General features: G+C 49.0%; 1 protein-coding gene and 1 long non-coding RNA gene across 3 annotated transcripts; one reads left to right on the top strand and one right to left on the bottom strand.

The window, feature by feature from the left end:
* Positions 1-96: 96 nt before the first annotated feature.
* Positions 97-13,154, top strand: GPN2 (GPN-loop GTPase 2). 2 transcript variants are annotated; one of them, XM_082349298.1, is made up of 5 exons: positions 97-870; positions 1,370-1,526; positions 4,241-4,401; positions 9,254-9,384; positions 10,878-13,154. In XM_082349298.1, the coding sequence occupies exons 1-5, from the start codon at positions 373-375 to the stop codon at positions 10,948-10,950; spliced, it is 1,020 nt and encodes a 339-aa protein (XP_082205424.1). In that variant the 5' UTR covers positions 97-372; the 3' UTR covers positions 10,951-13,154. The 2 variants fall into 2 exon arrangements, with proteins under 2 accessions (XP_082205424.1, XP_082205425.1); XM_082349299.1 differs by having other exon boundaries at positions 97-783.
* On the bottom strand, positions 12,784-17,749 carry LOC309608847. The gene is made up of 3 exons (XR_014233111.1): positions 17,334-17,749; positions 15,075-15,154; positions 12,784-13,049 (listed from the first exon to the last, which is right to left on the bottom strand). It is a non-coding gene; the product is annotated as an uncharacterized lncRNA (long non-coding RNA).
* Between the last annotated feature and the right edge of the window lie 202 nt (positions 17,750-17,951).

Here is a 17,951-nt window from a genome sequence, read left to right on the forward strand (position 1 = left end):
GGCGGGGAAATCCCCAGAAAGGTAACCGCCCTCCCCCAGGCCCCACGTCCGCCGCACGCACCGACGTCACCACGCCCTTCGGCGCCAAGCTGTGTCGTCACCGTATGGGCGGGACTTCCTCTCCCGGCCCTGCTGTTTCCGACGTCGTCCGGAAGTCGGGTGCTGGTCCCGTTAGTACCTGGCCATTTGGTCGCCTCACGTCACGCGGGTCCCTGCTCTTCCTCCTTAGGCGACCCCCGGGCATCACCGCCGGCCCCCGACGAAGTGCACGTTGGGGATCCCGTTGCCCTTGGCTCTCGTCTCCGGTTTGACTCCCGCCCTGCTTCCCTGCCGAGCTTACCTGCTCCGCACGGGGCCGTGTGCCGGCTGCCCATGGCGGGGGCCGCTCCGACCACGGCCTTTGGGCAGGCGGTTATCGGCCCGCCGGGCTCGGGGAAGACCACGTACTGCCTGGGCATGAGTGAGTTCCTGCGCGCGCTGGGCCGGCGTGTGGCGGTGGTGAACCTGGACCCGGCCAATGAGGGGCTGCCGTACGAGTGCGCCGTGGACGTGGCCGAGCTGGTGGGGCTGGGCGACGTGATGGACGCGCTGCAGCTTGGGCCCAACGGCGGCCTGCTGTACTGCATGGAGTACCTGGAGGCCAACCTGGACTGGTTGCGTGCCAAGCTCGACCCCCTCCGCGGCCACTACTTCCTCTTCGACTGCCCTGGCCAAGTGGAGCTTTGCACGCACCACGGAGCTCTGCGCAGCATCTTCTCCCAGATGGCGCAGTGGGACCTCAGGGTGCGTCTGGGGATGGGCAGGCCCATTTTGCAGATGGAGGAACTGAGGGAGGAGAACAGATGCCACGCCCCCATGTCCCACAGCGAGGTGGGGGCCGAGACGCTTTGGAGTAAAACAGGTGTGAGTTCGAATCCTGGCTCTGCCACTGCCACTGACTCGCTGTGTGGTCCTGGGCAAGTCAGTTTAATCTCTCTGAACCTCAGTTTTCTCATCTGTAAAATGGGTGTGTCAGTACCCAATTTGGGATTATTGGGAGTATGGAAGGGGTTATGTGGAAAGTGGCATGGTAATTGTTGTTGTGACTTGTGGGCAAAAGAAAGTGAAAGAATAGAGTCAGATGCAGTGGGAATTGAACCAGTTGCCCACTGGGAGGCTCAGTGCAAGGCATCTTGTAGGAAAAGATGCCCCACATCTCCTGGGATAAGGAAATGACTGTGGCTATTAGAATGAAACAGAAGCAGGAAAAAACTACTGGGAAGACTTTCCCTTTGCCCTCAGAAGTCCCTAGTCTGATGGGGGAGACATAGGCCCTAATGTTCCCTGCCTCCCCAGGCCGCTCTCACCCTGTCTCTTCCTTCCCTCCCAGCTGACTGCTGTCCACCTGGTGGATTCTCACTATTGCACAGACCCTGCCAAGTTCATCTCGGTACTGTGTACCTCCCTGGCCACCATGCTGCATGTGGAGCTGCCGCATGTCAACCTCCTCTCCAAGATGGACCTCATTGAACACTATGGGAAGCTGGGTAAGAGATCCTGTTCTGACAGGCAAAAAGTAGGGCAGCGGCTGGGCTGGACAGAAGCAGAGATCTCAGCTGAAGGAAGCTGCTTCCAGGGACCATGCATGGCCTGGTGATAGTAGCCACAGTCAGGTCTGACCCCTGCCCATTTATTTTGTGCTGCTCTGTGCCAGATACTGTTCTGGTTTTGGGGACAAGAGAGCTACAGATGGTGATATGTATTATGAAGGAATTAGTAGAAAGTGATGGGATAGTGAGCGGTTGGGAGTGAGGGGAGTGAACAGTACCATCTGAGCTGAGACCAGAATAGTGAGAAGGAGCCAGCCAAGGCAGAACTGTTCCTAGGCAGAGGGACCAATAGGGGTCCCTATTTCCCTAATCCTTAAGGAAAGAGTTTTGTTTGTTTGTTTGTTTGTTGGTGGGTTGGTTTTTTTTTTTTGCCATTTCACATGAACCACAATTTTTTTTTTTTTATTAACTTATTTTTTTGGCTGTGTTGGGTCTTCTTTGCTGCGCACGGGCTTTCTCTAGTTGCGGCGAGCAGAGGCTACTCTTTGTTGCGATGCACGGGCTTCTCGTTGCAGTGGCTTCTGTTGTTGCAGAGCACAAGCTCTAGGCACGCAGGCTTCAGTAGTTGCAGCACACGGGCTCAGTAGTTGTGGCTCGCGGCTCTAGAGCACAGGCTCAGTAGTTGTGGCACACGGGCTTAGTTGCTCTGCGGCATGTGGGATCTTCCCGGATCAGGGATCGAACCCATGTCCCCTGCATTGGCAGGCGGATTCTTAACCACTGCGCCACCAGGAAAGTTCCGGGAAAGAGCTTTTTGTGTTCAAGGAAAAGGGGGTGGGGAGTAAAGAGAAACCAGGGTAGCTGAGATAGTGCCCAGGGGAAGGGTGGTAGGAAACGAGGTCAGAGAGGTGGGCAGGGGCTAGAACCTGTACTGTTGAAACACAGAGGAAAGCCATTGATGAATATGAAGCAAGGGAACACTATGAACTAAAAAGGCCCTTCTGGCTACTTTGTGAATTGAAAGGGGCAAGAATGAAAACAGAGATCCTGTAGGAGGTGTTTGCAGCAGCCCAGGCAGTGGTAGTGGGAATGGAGAGAAGTAGATAGATTCAAAACTTACTCATGTGGAGACAGAGGAATTAAGGATGACTGTCAGGTTTCTGACTGAACCAGTGGACAGATAAAGGTGCCGTTTGTCAAGGTGGGAAAGACTGAGAGAGAAGCAGGCTGGCATGAGGCAGGGACGTTGCCTAGGAGTCTATGGCCAACATTTTTTTTCCTGCAAAATTAGTGCCCTGCTGACTGGGGCATTAGTTCCCTAAATAGCATCTTCAGCCACAAAGGAACCTAGAGAAGAATAGCTGAAATGACCAGCAGTGAGCAGGAAGGGAGGTTGTGGGGAGAGTGAAGTGTCAGGGCCTTGTCCAGGGAGGGTGACTGGCTGCCGGTTGGGACATGGAAGGATGGGGATAAAAAGCCCCATTTTATCTATGTCCAGATTTGTGTCTTCCAAGCCTGTCTCCCCCTTCACAGCCTACAGCCCAGATGGCTACTTGCTGGTCCTCTACATTTCTAGCTCTGACTCTTGCCAGTCATCCTCACAAGAGACTGAGGTACAAACCAGATCAGGCAGTTGAGGCCCAGAGACATTATATGAATAGCCCAAGGTCAGTCACTTAGCTAGCCTGTTAACTGAGATAAAATTTAAACCAAGTGTACCTGGCTGCAGTTTCTGCATTCTCAGTGAGAAACGTACCTGTCAGGCAATCCAAGAAGTTTGTTGGAATGCCCAGCACTTTCTTCCTTGCAGGCACAGGGGTGTCAGTTTCTAAATAGAGCTGATAAGAACACAGGAAGCAGAGCTCAGGGAGTGAGTCAGTCGATCCCAATAGCCTGATTCCCTCGGCTCACTTTGGGACAGACCTGCTGAGTAGCCCAGCTGCTTGAGTCTTCCAGGCAGAAGTGGACAGTGCAGAGAGGCCCACTTTCCTTCTCTTAGTGCGAATTTTGTATTCATAGAACTGAGTCAGGGACCTCTGAGTCATCTAGTCTAATCTTCTCATTTTACACTAAGAAGGAACTGACCTGGAAAGGGAAAGTGATTTTCCCAAGAGGCCATCCTGCTAGATAGAGGCGCTAGATAGTGTGCCGGGTCCTGGGAGCTCTGCCTGGCTATGAGCTTTTTGAGGCAGGGACCAAGCACTATTATTGGTACATGTTCTACCTTACTACTACTGATCAAGCACTTCTCTGAACCAGACACTGGGGTTTATAGCACTTAATCCTCACAGTAGCCCCATGAGGTGGGTAACTGCCCATAGAGCTAGTAAATGGCAGAGCCAACAAGTGAAATCAAGTATTTTCTTCTTAGTAAGTTCATTTCACTGCCTCAGCAAATGTTTGTTGAATGAATGAATGAATGAGTGAGTGAGTGAGTGAGTGAATGAAGGCAAAGGAAGAAGGAAAAAAATATGGTCCCTGTCCTCAAGTCTTTAGCCTGATGCCAGCTGCTCCGGAACACCAGGTTTTCTTCTTTTTCTTTTCTTTTTAGTTAAAGTATAGTTGATATACAATGTTGTATTAAGTTCTGCTGTACAGCAAAGTGACTCAGTTATACATATATATACATTCTTTTTTTATATTCTTTTCCATTATGGTTTATCATAGGATATTGACTATCGTTCCCTGTGCTAACCAGTTTCTCTTCTTAGCCTTCAACCTGGATTACTACACAGAGGTCCTGGACCTCTCCTACCTGCTTGACCACCTGGCTTCTGATCCTTTCTTCCGCCACTACCGTCAGCTCAATGAGAAGCTGGTGCAGCTCATCGAAGACTACAGCCTGGTCTCCTTCATCCCTCTCAACATCCAGGTACAGACACACCTCATTGTATTGCACTTTGCTTTATCGTGCTTCACAGATACTGCTTTTTTTTTTTTTTTTTTTTTTAACCAGTTATAGGCTTGTGGCGACCCTGCATTGAACCAAGTACATGTTCCAACAGCATTTGCTCACTTTATGTCTCTATGTTACATTTTGATAATTCTCACAATATTTCAAACTTTTTCATTGTTATTATATTTGTTATTATGATCTATGATCTGTGATCTTTGATATTACTATTATAATTGTTTGGGGCACCATTGACTGCACCCATATAAGACAGCGAACTTGGGAATTCCCTGATGGTCCAGTGGGTAGGACTCTGTGCTTTCACTGCTGAGGGCACAGGTTTGATTCCTGGTTAGGGAACTAAGATCCCACAAGCCACATGGCGTGGCCGGAAAAAAAAAAAAAAAAGATGGCGAACTTAATCCACAAATGTTGTGTGTGTTTTGACTGCTCCACTGAGTAGCTGTTCCCCCATCTCTCCCTCTTCTCCAGCCTCCTTATTCCCTAAAGCACAACAATGTGGAAATTAGGCCAATTAATAACCCTACAACGGCCTCTAAGTGTTCATGTGAAAGGAAGAGCTTCACGTCTCTCTTTTTTTTTTTTTTTTTTGGCCACACAGCATGCAGGATTTTAGTTCCCCAACCAGGGGTCGAACCCATGCCCCATGCAGTGGAAGCACAGAGTCTTAACCACTGGACCGCCAGGGAAGTCCCATGCCTCTCACTTTAAAAGCTAGAAATGATTAAGCTTAGTGAGGAAGGCATGTTGAAAAGCCGAGATAGGCCAAAAGCTAGGCCTCTTGTGCCAAACAGTTAGCCAAGATGTGAATGCAAAGGAAAAGTTCTTGAAGAAAATGAAAAGTGCTACTCCAGTGAACACAGGAATGATAAGAAAGCAAAACAGCCTTATTGCTGATACGGAGAAGGTTTTAGTGGTCTTTATAGATCAAACCAGCCACAGCATTTCCTTAAGCCAAAGCCTAATTCAGAGCAAGGCCCTAACTCTCTTCAGTTCTATGAAGGCTGAAAGACATGAGGAAGCTGCAGAAGAAAAGTTTGAAGCTAGCAGAGGTTGGTTCATGAGGTTTAAGAAAAGAAGCCATCCCCATAGCATAAAAGTGCAAGGTGAAGCAGCAAGTGCTGATGTAGAAGCTGCAGCAAATTATCCAGAAGATCTAGCTAAGATAATTAATGAAGGTGGCTACACTGGGAATTCCCTGGCGGTCCAGAGGTTAGGACTCTGCACTCACTGCTGAGGGCCCGGGGTTCAATCCCTGGTTGGGGAACTAAGATCCCACAAGCGGCCGGTGTGGCCAAAAAAAAAGATGGCTATACTAAACAACAGATTCTCAATGTAGACAAAACAGCCTTATACTGGAAAAAGATGCCATCTAGGACTTTCATAGCTAGAGAGAAGTCAGTGCCTGGCTTCAAGGCTTCAAAGGATAGGCTGACTCTCTTTTTAGGGGCTAATGCATCTGGTGACTTTAAGTTGAAGCCAGTGCTCATTTACCATTCCGAAAATCCTAGGGCCCTTAAGAATTCTGTTAAATCTACTCTGCCTGTGCTCTATAAATGAAACAACAAAGCCTGGATGACAGTACATCTGTTTACAACATAGTTTAGTAAATATTTTAAGCCCACTGTTGAGACCTGCTGCTCAGAAAAAAGTATTCTTTTCAAAACATTACTGCTGGGACTTCCCTGGTGGCGCAGTGGTTAAGAATCCGCCTGCCAATACAGGGGACACAGGTTCGAACCCTGGTCCGGGAAGATCCCACATGCCGTGGATCAACTAAGCCCGTGCGCCACAGCTACTGAGCCTGCACTCTAGAGTCCGTGAGCCACAACTACTGAGCCCACGAGCCACAACTACTGAAGCCCACGTGCCTAGAGCCCGTGCTCCGCAACAAGAGAAGCCACCGCAATGAGAAGCCCGTGCACCGCAACAAAGAGAAGCCCCCGTTCGCCGCAACTAGAGAAAGCCCACGCGCAGCAACGAAGACCCAACACAGCCAAAAATAAATAAATTAATTAATTTTTTAAAAAAATCAAAACATTACTGTTCATTGACAATGCACCTGGTCATCTAAGAGCTCTGATAGAGATGTTGTTTTCATGCCTGCTAACACAACACCCATTCTGCAGCCCATGGATCAAGGAGTCATTTTGACTTTCAAGTCTTAGTATTTAAGAAATACATTTCTTAAGGCTGTAGCTACCATAGATAGTGATTCCTCTCATGGATCTGGGAGAAGTAAATTGAAAACCTTCTGGAAAGGAGTCACCATTCTAGATGCCATTAAGAACATTCATGATTCATGGCAAGGGGTCAAAATATCAGTATTAACAGGAGTTTGGAAGAAGTTGCATCCAACCCTCGTGGATGACTTTGAGGACTTCAAGACTTCAGTGGAGGAAGTAACTGCAGATGTGGTAGAAATAGCAAGAGAACTAGAATTAGAAGTGGAGCCTAAAGACGACACTGAATTGCTGCAGTCTCATAATACAACTTTACGGATAAGGAGTTGCTTCTTATGAATGAGCAAAGAAAGTGGTTTCTTGAGATGGAATCTACTCCTGGTGAAGATGCTGTGAAGGATGTTGAAATGGCAACAAAGGATTTAGAATATTACGTAAACTTAGTTGATATAGTAGCAGCAGGATTTGAGAGGATTGACTCCGATTTTGAAAGAAGTTCTACTGTGGGTAAAATGCTATCAAACAGCATTGCATGTTACAGAGAAATCGTTCGTGAAAGGAAGAGTCAGTTGATGCAGCAAACTTCACTGTTGCCTTATTTTAAGAAATTGCCACAGCAACACCACCCTGATCAGTCAGCAGCTATCACCACGGAGGTAAGACCCTCAACCAGGAAAAAGATTACGACTCACTGAAGGCTCAGATGATGGTCAGCATTTTTTAGCAATAAAATACTTTTTTTTTTTTTTGGGTGCGTTGGGTCTCCATTGCTGCACACGGGCTTTCTCTGGTTGTGGCAAGCGGGAGCTACTCTTTGTGGCGGTGTGCGGGATTCTCATTGCAGTGGCTTCTCTTGTTGCGGAGCACGGGCTCTAGGGGCCCGGGCTCAGTAGTTGTGGCACACGGGCTTAGTTGCTCCACAGCATGTGGGATCTTCCTGGACCAGGGCTCGAACCCGTGTCCCCTGCATTGGCAGGCGGATTCTTAACCACTGCGCCACCAGGGAAGTCCCAGCAATAAAGTACTTTTAAATTAAGGTATGTACATTGTTTTTTTGGACATAATGCTATTGACTATATGCTTAATAGACTACAGTATAGTGTAAACATGACTTTTGTATGCACTGGGAAACCAAAAAATTCGTGTGACTCACTTTATCATGAAATTTGCTTTACCTTGGTGCTCTGGAACCCAACCCGCAGTATCTCCGAGGTGTGCCTGTACTGGGCACTAAGAAGCCTCGTCCCTTGGCTATTGGCTCTGCAGTGCCTGGGAGCACACCAGGCTACGTGTCCAGGAGGCTTTGAGGCCTCCAACAATGGTCTTTGTCCTGGGTCCAACTGTCATTCAGTCTCCTTGGTTTCGAGACCAGTGGTGGCCAGGATTCCAGTAAAGAGGGTAGACCAAATTTTGGCCCTATCTGTTCTGTTTTTTTGTTTTTTAATTTATTTTATTTTAATTTATTTATTTTTGGCTGTGTTGGCTCTTCGCTGCTGTGCACGGGCATTCTTTAGTTGCGGCGAGCGGGGGCTACTCTTCGTTGCGGAGCACGAGCTCTAGGCGTGCGGGATTCAGTAGTTGTGGCTCACGGGCTCTAGAGCGCAGGCTCAGTAGTTGTGGCGCACGGGCTTAGTTGCTCCGTGGCATGTGGGATCTTCCCGGACCAGGGATTGAACCCGTGTCCCCTGCAGTGGCAGGCAGATTCTTAACCACTGTGCCACCAGGGAAGCCCCCCTGTTCTGTTTTGCTGGGTTCTCTCTACACGTGTTCCCTCCTCAGGGTGAAAAAGGATGAGTTCAGAAAGTTATCAGCAAGGGACTTGACCAAGGCTAGGGACAAGTCTTTCAGCCTCCTTCAAGATGGGCAACTGCCTGTTGACTTTGCAAAGTAGTACCCAACCATTGTGTCTCTCACCTTGCACCCTACAAAGGTAACCTGGGAGACAAAGGTGCATGTTAGATTCCTTTCTGCTGGGGGTGAACTTAAGGGAACTTGTTTCTTCTCTGTTTAATGCCACACTTTTCTCCTCTAAAACGAGGAGGTGAAACCGATAATATTAATCATACAATTACCACTTATTGAAGGCTTTCTGTGCTAGGCATTGTGCTGAGGACTGTACGTGCATTATTTTGATCTCTCTTTCCCATAATGTGCTGTAGGGACCATTCTTACCAGTTTTATGTGGACGAACAAATAAGTTACATGCATATTTATTGGGTGCCTACTGTTAGATAAGTTCTGTGCCAGGCACTGGGGATGCCTGGACAAACAAGTTCCCGACCTCAAGGGGTGCACAGTCAAGTAGGAGAGGCAGATGAGTTAATAACTTGCCAATAGTTAGTAAGATGGTAAGGATCATAGCTACAGTGGGGATAAACCCAGGGGACTGCGGCTGTGCGTAGAGGAGCTTATCTGTTCTAATTTGGGTGGGTTGGTAGTCAGGAAAGATGAGGTGTAGCCGGGCCTCTGGGGACACGTAGAAGTACTCCAGGCCAAGGGAGCTGCATGGACAGAGGCTTCATGAGGCAAGATCAAGGGGGGTGTTTGGAGACTGTGATCGGTTTGGTACAACCTCAATTCCACATACCTCTATTTCACTCAGAGCTGTTTCTCTCCTCCCTGCCCAGGACAAGGAGAGTATCCAGCGGGTCCTGAAGGCTGTGGATAAAGCCAATGGCTACTGCTTTGGGGTCCAGGAGCAGCGGAGCCTGGAGGCCGTGATGTCTGCCGCGGTGGGAGCTGACTTCCACTTCTCCTTGTATCCTTGCTCGCTAGCCTCCGCCACAGCCAAGAGCGGGAGGCCAGGGGCTCAGGAATGGCCATGTCTGCCCTTGCAGATGACTGATTTCATGTTGGCCAGTGGGCTCCCTGGTAACTGGTCCCTTGGAAGGCTTCAGGGTTGTTTGTACCTGAGGACAAGGGAGGCTATCGATCAGAAGGAGCAACAAATACAGAGGCCCAGACATGAAGGAGCACTGGGCGCTTAGGAGAGGTGCGAGGGGCTCGGTTTGCCTGGTGTCTTGAGTGTGAAGGGGAAAGGGAGATGCAGTGGGAAGGGGAGGTAGGCGATGGAGGAGTGTGGACTTCGGCCGTGGGTGGCCAGTGGGAACCAGCATACTGTTGTTGAGCGGAGCATGACGCAATCAGATGTACATTCTTGAAAAGCACCTCCAAGTGTGGAAAATGCATTTAAGGGATGTGATTGGGAGCAGGAGAGTTTTTACAGTCTCCAGGTGAGATCAGATGCAACATTACCAGTGAGAATAGCAAAAAGGGTGTGGACTGGAAAAATATGAAGGAGACAGACAGCCAGAGCTGGTGGCCAGGTGGTTACGGGATAGAAGGAGGTGGAGCAGAAGTTAGACGTCCAGGTTTCTGGTTTAGTCAGTGGTAGGGGGCGGTTGTGGTCACTGAGGCAAGGAAAGGAAGAGGAGAGGGCAGGTGTGTCACGTGGGTGGCAGGGATGGGAACTGGCAGCTGTGCTGTGTTTGAGGGGGCCGTGGGATGTACTGGAACTCAGTCTCCCTGGTTGTAGAATCTCAAGTTGTGACGCTGGAGTCCTCTAGTGTAAGAGCCGTGGTGGCCAACCTAGCCATAGTCCGCCCCCAGCCCCAGGCCTCAGGTCGGCCAGCCTCACACAGCTCCATGGGCAGTGTCGTGGTCTTTTCCTGGGTGACTCTGATTGATGTCCTTCCTGCCCCACTTTCCTGCTATTCCAGAGAGAGCTAGGAGGCACCCTATAGCCCAAGCAGAAAGTTGTTGTTTTCTTTGAGCTCCTTTGAGTTCCCTCCTTTAGCTAAAGCAGAGAAGTCACAGAGAAGTCATTTGTTGAGCACCTACTGTGTGCCGGTTGCCATGCTGGGCGCTTTATATTCGTTGTCTCATTTGGTCCTCACGACTCCGTATTACAGATGAGAAAAAGGAAGTGGCAGAATCGGGGTTTGACCCCACGGCCTGGCTCCAGAGCACGTGCCACAACACAGAGCTGGAGGGTTCGTGCTCTCTGCTTCTCTGCTCCTCAGCAGTGTGGGCCAGAGGCAAACAGAGGAGCATGTGGGTCTGGTTACTTTGAGGGACTCCTCAGACCCAATTGTTCCCTGTTGCCTGAAGCTCTAATTATGAGGAAGGGAGTGGGATGGGAGGAATCTCCAGACGCAGCTAGAGGGCACACATCACAGAGGTCAGGTCCTGCCCAGACCAGTTCTCCATCCTTGCCTATGCTATCAGCCTTGACGAGCCCTCCTCCATTAGCACCCTGGGCCTGCAGGAGAAGTACCTGGCGCCCTCAGAGCAGTCAGTGGAGCAGGAGGCCATGCAGCTGTAGCAACAAGCTGAGCTCTGGAGAACAAGACACACGGCCCAGCACTGGGGAGAGTGGCGGCTCCCAGTGAGCAGCGGACAGCTCAATGGGCTGCAGATCCAAGGGCAGCGCTTCCGGCCAGAGCTGGGAGACTGGCGAGGGGATACTCAGCCTTGCGGAGGACTTCTGGCCAAAAGCCACACATGTGGCCAAGCAGAGCACCATCACAGCCTCATGATCTCTGGGCGCTGCCACCAGGGATTCAGCACTGGTCCCACTCAGGCTGTGATGGAATGTGCTACAATACAAGAGTTTATCTTCTACTTTTTGTGGCTTCCAAACTTTCTTCAACCATCCAGGCCGAGTGAGTTGGGAATATGGGAATGTCACCTTTCCTCAGAAGAGTCCTATTTCTTCATACTATAGGGCAGTGTTTCCCCCAAAGCACGGGATCGTACTAGAGGGTTGGCTCTCAGTCCTCAGTTATGCTCTTTGGTTAATCTTCAGTTTTAACAGTGAACCTCAAGCTTGAGGTCTCACAGACAACACTTCCTAGCAGATCTTGTAATGTTTTATTTTCGTTGTATTTATGTCACGGTTTTATTGTTTTTTGAGACAAGTGTTAACTAGTTTTCCATTTATAGTAGTGATTAAAAGTTGACTTTAAAATGAAATTATTTATACCAAATGAGTTGCTTAAAGAAAAATATCAGTATATAATCTGATATCATGAGGGCTGTGGGAAAAATCAAGATGGCTTGAAGTTGGAGATACTGGTGTTTGCTTCCTTTGCTCTTCTTGCAACTGGTTGGATGCAATTCACATTTTCAACCAGTAGGTAGCATCCCAGGCTTATTTTTTAATTTTAATTTTTTTTTCAGCTGTAGCCTGGAAGCAGAAGGGGACAGATGGCTGTTGTGCCAGTAGTCTTACTTGCAGACACTCAGTGCTGTTAATACATGGGAAGGGCTTAGCATTTTACAAAGAGCTTCCACACACACAGTCCTCATGTGGCTTTCACAGCAGCTCCTAGGGATAGAGACGAGATGGGGAATAGTAGTAAGCCCCACTTTACTGTGAGGAAACAGAAAGATGAGGAGTTTGAACTTCAGTCAGCCTGTCTCTCTCATAGCTCACTTTGCTGAATACTTAATGGTGAAAAGTCAGGGCCCTCCTCCCACAGGGTTTGTAACCAATCAGGAGAAAGAATTTAGACACCTGTAGGGTATTACTGAATCATAAATCAGGGGGAAGATAGATGACTGGTGGTTTGGACAGTTGGAGAATTCAGTTTAGGAAAACTGTTCTGAAGTAGCATTGAGATGGGGGTGACTGGGCTTTGCTTCTCACATTTGGTCACCAGAGCAGAAGGCAGAAGAGTGAGGGGCTGTGAGGAGGCTCCGCGGGCTGGAACCCCCACTCCCACGCCTGGCGGGATAGGGGATGATAACTGGGTGCTCCTTCCCCGACTCTCATCTGAGGAGTTCAAAGCACCTCATCCCTATTGACGCTGTACACGGTGGGTGGGGAGTGTCAACAGTGCAAGCCAGGGAAACTGAGGCCAGGAGGCACTGCCTGGGGCTGGCTGTGAGTCACCTATGGGGCCTGGAGCCCAGGAATAATGACACCCAGGCTGCTGGCCAGATCCCTCATCAGTTAGGGCATGAGGGTGGGTGCTGCGTTTTTGAAACTAATACCAGTAGCTGTGGTCATGGGTTTTGATGCTTACCCCATCCTGGAGGCCCCAGCTATCACCAAAGCACACCAGCTGGAAGGAAGCATCATTTAGAACTCTATGGCCTCATATGCAAGCACCCTGAGCATTTATTCTCTGCAGTCATCAAGTGAAGAAGGACGGAAAAATTCCAAACTTTATTTTCAGGCCTTGGTGTGACAACAAGGGTGATTTCTCCTCTAGTAAATGGAGCTCTGTCCGCTTCCCACTGATAGCAGCGTGATTTTCTATCCCCCCTGTCATGATTGGGAGGGGATAGCACAGTGCAGAAAAGCAGAGGTGTCTGGGTTCCAGGTGAGGTCTGTTCAGCATGAAGTGTGTAGGGTAAGAGAAAGACCATCCTCGATTTGTCAGCATATGACGACTGTCCTTAAGATTTCTTTTTTTCCTGATGGAAAAGTAAAACGCTTGGAAAATGAAAATAAGTCACCCGTAATCCCACCACAGATAAATAATTTTTAAATATTTATAATAAATTTTCTATTCAAATGTATATTTTGTGTTTTTTCTTTCTTATTTTTCTATGCACTCAGAGGGATAGCTATAGCATTTATATACGTGGGATATATTGTTAATGCTTTGTAACCTGCTTTTTTCAGTTAACATTATTTCATGTAACTAAAACTATAAGGACCTTTTTAATGTCTACATGATAATATTCTGGAGTATGGCTATAACATTGTTTATCCAGACTCCCATGGTTAGCCTTTAAGTTGTTAGCAATTTTTTTGCTATTGTAAATAGTGCTGTGATTAACATCTTTGTCTGACTCTCTGACTTTTAACTTATGATAAAGTCCTAGAAATAAAATAGCTGATGTTTTCTAGGTTCTAGATTCATATTGCCAAAATGCCTCCCAGAAAAATGCCACTTTACATCTCACAGGCACTGTCTGGAAGTGCTCTTCTCACCCCCGACCTCACTTGGCAATCGTGAACTTCCAGAGGGAGGAAACCATCCCTGAATGCTTTCCAAGGGACCTTCTTGGTCTTCTCTGCTAACCAGACACTGGGCTATACTATGCATATCTTGGCTCTGAATTTGGGGACTTCCAACAGCTGGAAGATAGTGTTTGGAACCTATCAGTGACCACAGCTAATTGGAAAGGCTTCCAGCCCAGACAAAGAGGCTTAGGAGTGAGGGTGACACCCTAAAGCCCACAGAGCTGAAGCACAGCCAGTCTGCCCTCAGCTGTTTCTGAAGTAGCAAAACGCTCACCCACAGCTGGCTGAGAATAGGAAGCCTGATCCCATTAGGGTCTGTGGGAAGATGAGGATCCCGTTAGGATCTGAGAGATTCTCTGTCCTTTCTCAAGGCTCCTGAGAGAGACAGGGAAGTGACTTCCCAGCACTACTAAGGCCCACCCTGTTTTTGGAAGAAGCTGGGAGGCCCAACTACCTCAAAATCCTGGAGGGAAATTCTCTGTCAAGCTGAGTAGCTCCCCTCCTCTCCCTTTTCTTCTCTCTTGCCCCTGGTTGTTGAGCCTTTACCCAGCCTGGTCTGGGCTGCTCACCTCCTCTTCCTGCCCCTTTGGAAGGAAGAGTCTCAGATTACACAGACCTCAGTGGCATCAGGCTTCCTGAGGGTAGGGGAGAGCCATATGCCTCATTTCCAACCCACTGTGTCCTTCATGTCCAGCCAGGGAGCCAACTTCACATAGCCCCAGAAGCCCAGGTGTCCCAAGTGGCTCTGAGCCTTAGTCTCTTCATAAGCAAAACAAAGATGATAATATGTATTGCCGTGAGGAATAAGGCATGAAACTGCCTGGCACATAGCAGTCATGCCATGTGCTCTTATTACTGTATTCTGTTCTTTAGGAAGAAGCAGGAGTGGGGCACTTTTGGCCAGAAGAGCAATCTTGGTTCATCTGAAATCAGGTTTTCCCAAAAGGGCACTGGACACTTGGACATTGTGTGTGTGTGTGTGTGTGTGTGTGTGTGTGTGTGTGTGTGTGTGTGTGTGTGTGTGTGTGTGTGTGTTGGTGTGTAGGAATATCATGCCTTTCTGGAAGGAGACACAGTGGCTTGCCTGACCCCAATGCCTTGGCCTAGGGTGCCCGGTTAGTTCTGAGAAGGTAACTTAACCCCAATGCCTTGCTTTCCATCACCTACTTCTGTGGATCTACAGAGCCAATTTGGACTTTGCTCTCTGAAGTAACTGCATATAAGAGAGAGTAGGTACCTTCTCTAGAAAATTTTAGGTTGTAAATTTTCCCCATACAACTCAAATTCTTGGGAGAGGAAAATCTTTGTAAGCCCTGGGCCTCTGTTTCCTGGGGGATAACCTGGCAGTGCATTAAGGATAGGACTGTGGTTACTTGACTCTTCGTGAGCCCAATTTCTATCTAGACAGCTTTGCTTTATCCCAGAACTAGCTATATTTCCATTTCCACAATAGAGGACCCGGCACTAACCTGGTTTCCAGGCATTTGGAAGGATAGTTTTAAAACTAAGTTTTGAGCTCCTTCCTGCACACAAAAGCTTGCTGGAGACGCTGTGGGAAGAAGGAGGAATAATGGGACAAAGTTACCATTTTTAGGGAGCTCTCTGGGGAGATAGATAGATTAAAAAATAAACCCAGGACATAGTTGCAAACCTAGAGGTAGAATCAAGTAGGTATGAAATCATGACTGAATAAATGTATTTACATAAGTGAAAGAAGTTGGCAGACTAGATAGCATACCCAAAGCTCTGTATGTGTTAAAGTGAAAGGGATGGTGGCTAGTCATGTTTTGACCTGAAGATGGCTTTGAAATTTGGAAAAGGTTAAAAGAAAGTGCTCAAGTGGAGAGGACAACTGGAAAGAGTGGCCACCACGAAATTTCCAGCAGAACTTGGCAATCTTACCAACTTTGCCCTCTAGGACTAATTTTTTTTCATAGAGATATAATTCACATATCATAAAATTCATTATAGAGTTTACAGTTCAGTGTTTTTTCATATATTCACAAAGTTGTGCGACTATCACCACTATTTAAATCCAGAACATTTCATCACCCCAAGAGAAATTCCATATACATTAGCAGTTGGACTGAAAAAAAAATTTTTTTTAATTTTATTGAAGTATAGTTGATTTACAATGTTGCATAGGACTGAAAAATTTTAAATGTCAAATTTAGGCCAGGAAAAGATGACAAGAAATGCTCACTGAGACCCCACCCTGGGTAACATTAAGAAAGCTTTAGATAGAAAAGTCTGGGACCCAGTTCAGAAGCTGGTGCCTAAGCCAGCTCACAGCTAGCTGTCTGATTTGGTGATACTCCAATCCATAGCATCTGCTTTTAAAATCTGTCAACACCAACATGCTACCTTAGGGTAGCTCATTTCTTTCCCCATAGAGGGCAACCATGAGCGGTGTAGAGGGAGTAGGCAAAAGTCAAATGCTGAGAGAAAAGAAAGAATTTCCTTTCTCAGGACCTACCCATCAAGAGGAAGTCACCAGACCTGTCTGGTAAGAGAAACCAGGTCACTTCCAGAGCTGAGGGTAAGTTACTTGCCCTCTCCCAGAGTCTCTGACTGGTTTGGAACCTTGAAACCCAACACTGTTCTGGGAAAAGAGAGGTGAAAACGAGGGACCCAGAAAGCATCAGAGTGGTCCTGCCAGCTTCCCCTGTAGAATTAGTAGCTCTGATAAGAGCCCTTTAATTTTGAGTCCCATGGGTGTGAACAAACTTGGACTCTGGGGAACCTGATGAGGCTGGACTGAGTTCCCCCAATACTGTCAGGTGGAGGAGTGACCACTTGACGTCAGGCCAGTATTCTCAGGAGGCCCAGTGATCATGTAGGTCAGATTTGGCACTAAAGCTGTTCCTCAGTACTGGGCCTTATTATTCTGCTTTGGGCACAGAAATGCTGGATAAATCCTAGACTATTGATGCTGGAAGGATTAATAATGGGTAACATGTATTGAATATGTACTATGGGCTACTTTACATGAATGTATTTGCTCAAACTTCACAGCAACTTTTAAGAGGAAGGTACTATTTTTTAATCCCTACTTCACAAATGAGGACAGAAGGTAAGCATGGTGAAGAGCCTTGGCCAAGGCAGGCTGGGAGTCAAACCCAGGCAGTTTTAACTTCACATTTTTTCGTTAGAAAGCCTTTAGTCCAAGCCCCTTATGATACAGAAGGGGAAACTGAGGCCCAGGGAGGTATAATGGCTTTTCCAAGCCAGTCAGGGACACTTCCAAGCCTCCTGGTTACCAGTTCAGTGCTGTCTGGGCTCTGGAGTGTGATGGGGGCACCTTGGGGGCCTTTTCCTAGCCGATCCTGCCCGCCCGGCCAGGCCCAGGCACCGCCGGTAGAGCAAATGACTCAGAGGGCAGGGACTACCTTTCCGCACGGCCCCGCCCTGTCCCGCTGCTCTGAGGATGCCGAGCTCTCGGGTAGGACGGGTGGCAACTCGTCCGAGTGAAACCGGGAGAGCGCCGCCTCTGGCACCCGGCGGGTGGCGGGGGCCCCTCAGTGGCGCAGCTCGTCACGGCGCCTGCGGGGCCGGGTGGGCGGAGGGAAGACGCAATGCGTGCAGTCCGCCGCTCATTCTCCTATTGGTCAGTCGGGCCCCGGGGGCGGTACCCTGAGTATCTCCCTCCCGTGATTGGATGACATCGGCCTCGGGCCCGCCTCCAGCCTCGGGCTGCGAAGGCCTGGCCGCACGGGGAGGCCGCATACCTAGGCGTGTTGCAGCTGGGAGCGGGGTGGGTGGGGCGGGGCGGTGGAGGCTTGGAAGCGTAGGGCAGCGCCGGTCAAGGCGGACGCGCTCCTCGCGGCACTTCGCACTCAACTTGAGCCTCCTCGTCGTCAGCCCGTTTCATTTTTGTCCCCATCTCCGAAAGCTGGAGGGCGGTCTTCTCAGACCTGGGCTTTTAAAGGCAGCATCATACCCCTGCCCCAGGCCGTACTCCCCTCCGCTCAGATCTAATGACTCTTTCCCGCTTTCAGATCTCAGGTGCCCAGAGCCGCTCACTGTAGCGTACCCCTCGGGCGCTGTCCTCGGACCTCACGCCTGGTTTCCTGTCCCCTCAGACCTGAGCTCTTAAGCCTCCCGCCCCCCGGCCCCGGCAGAGAAGCCTCCAAGCCATCTTTGCACTCACCTGACCCTCCCGGGACGGACCAGTTTGGAGGGACCAGACCAGACCCCGATGGAGAGAGCTGGACCCCCAGCCTTTCTCCTGGAGTCACTGGCTCCAGTGTCTTGTCTGCGGGTCACTGAGCCAGCCCCATGGGAGGTCAGGGTCTCTGTAACTCATACACCAAACCCTGTCCCGTCCCTCCGCAATAACTGGAAAA

This window comes from Balaenoptera borealis (genome assembly GCF_965194805.1).
Source record: "Balaenoptera borealis genome assembly, chromosome: 1".
In the NCBI taxonomy this organism is placed as follows: Eukaryota; Metazoa; Chordata; class Mammalia; order Artiodactyla; family Balaenopteridae; genus Balaenoptera; species Balaenoptera borealis.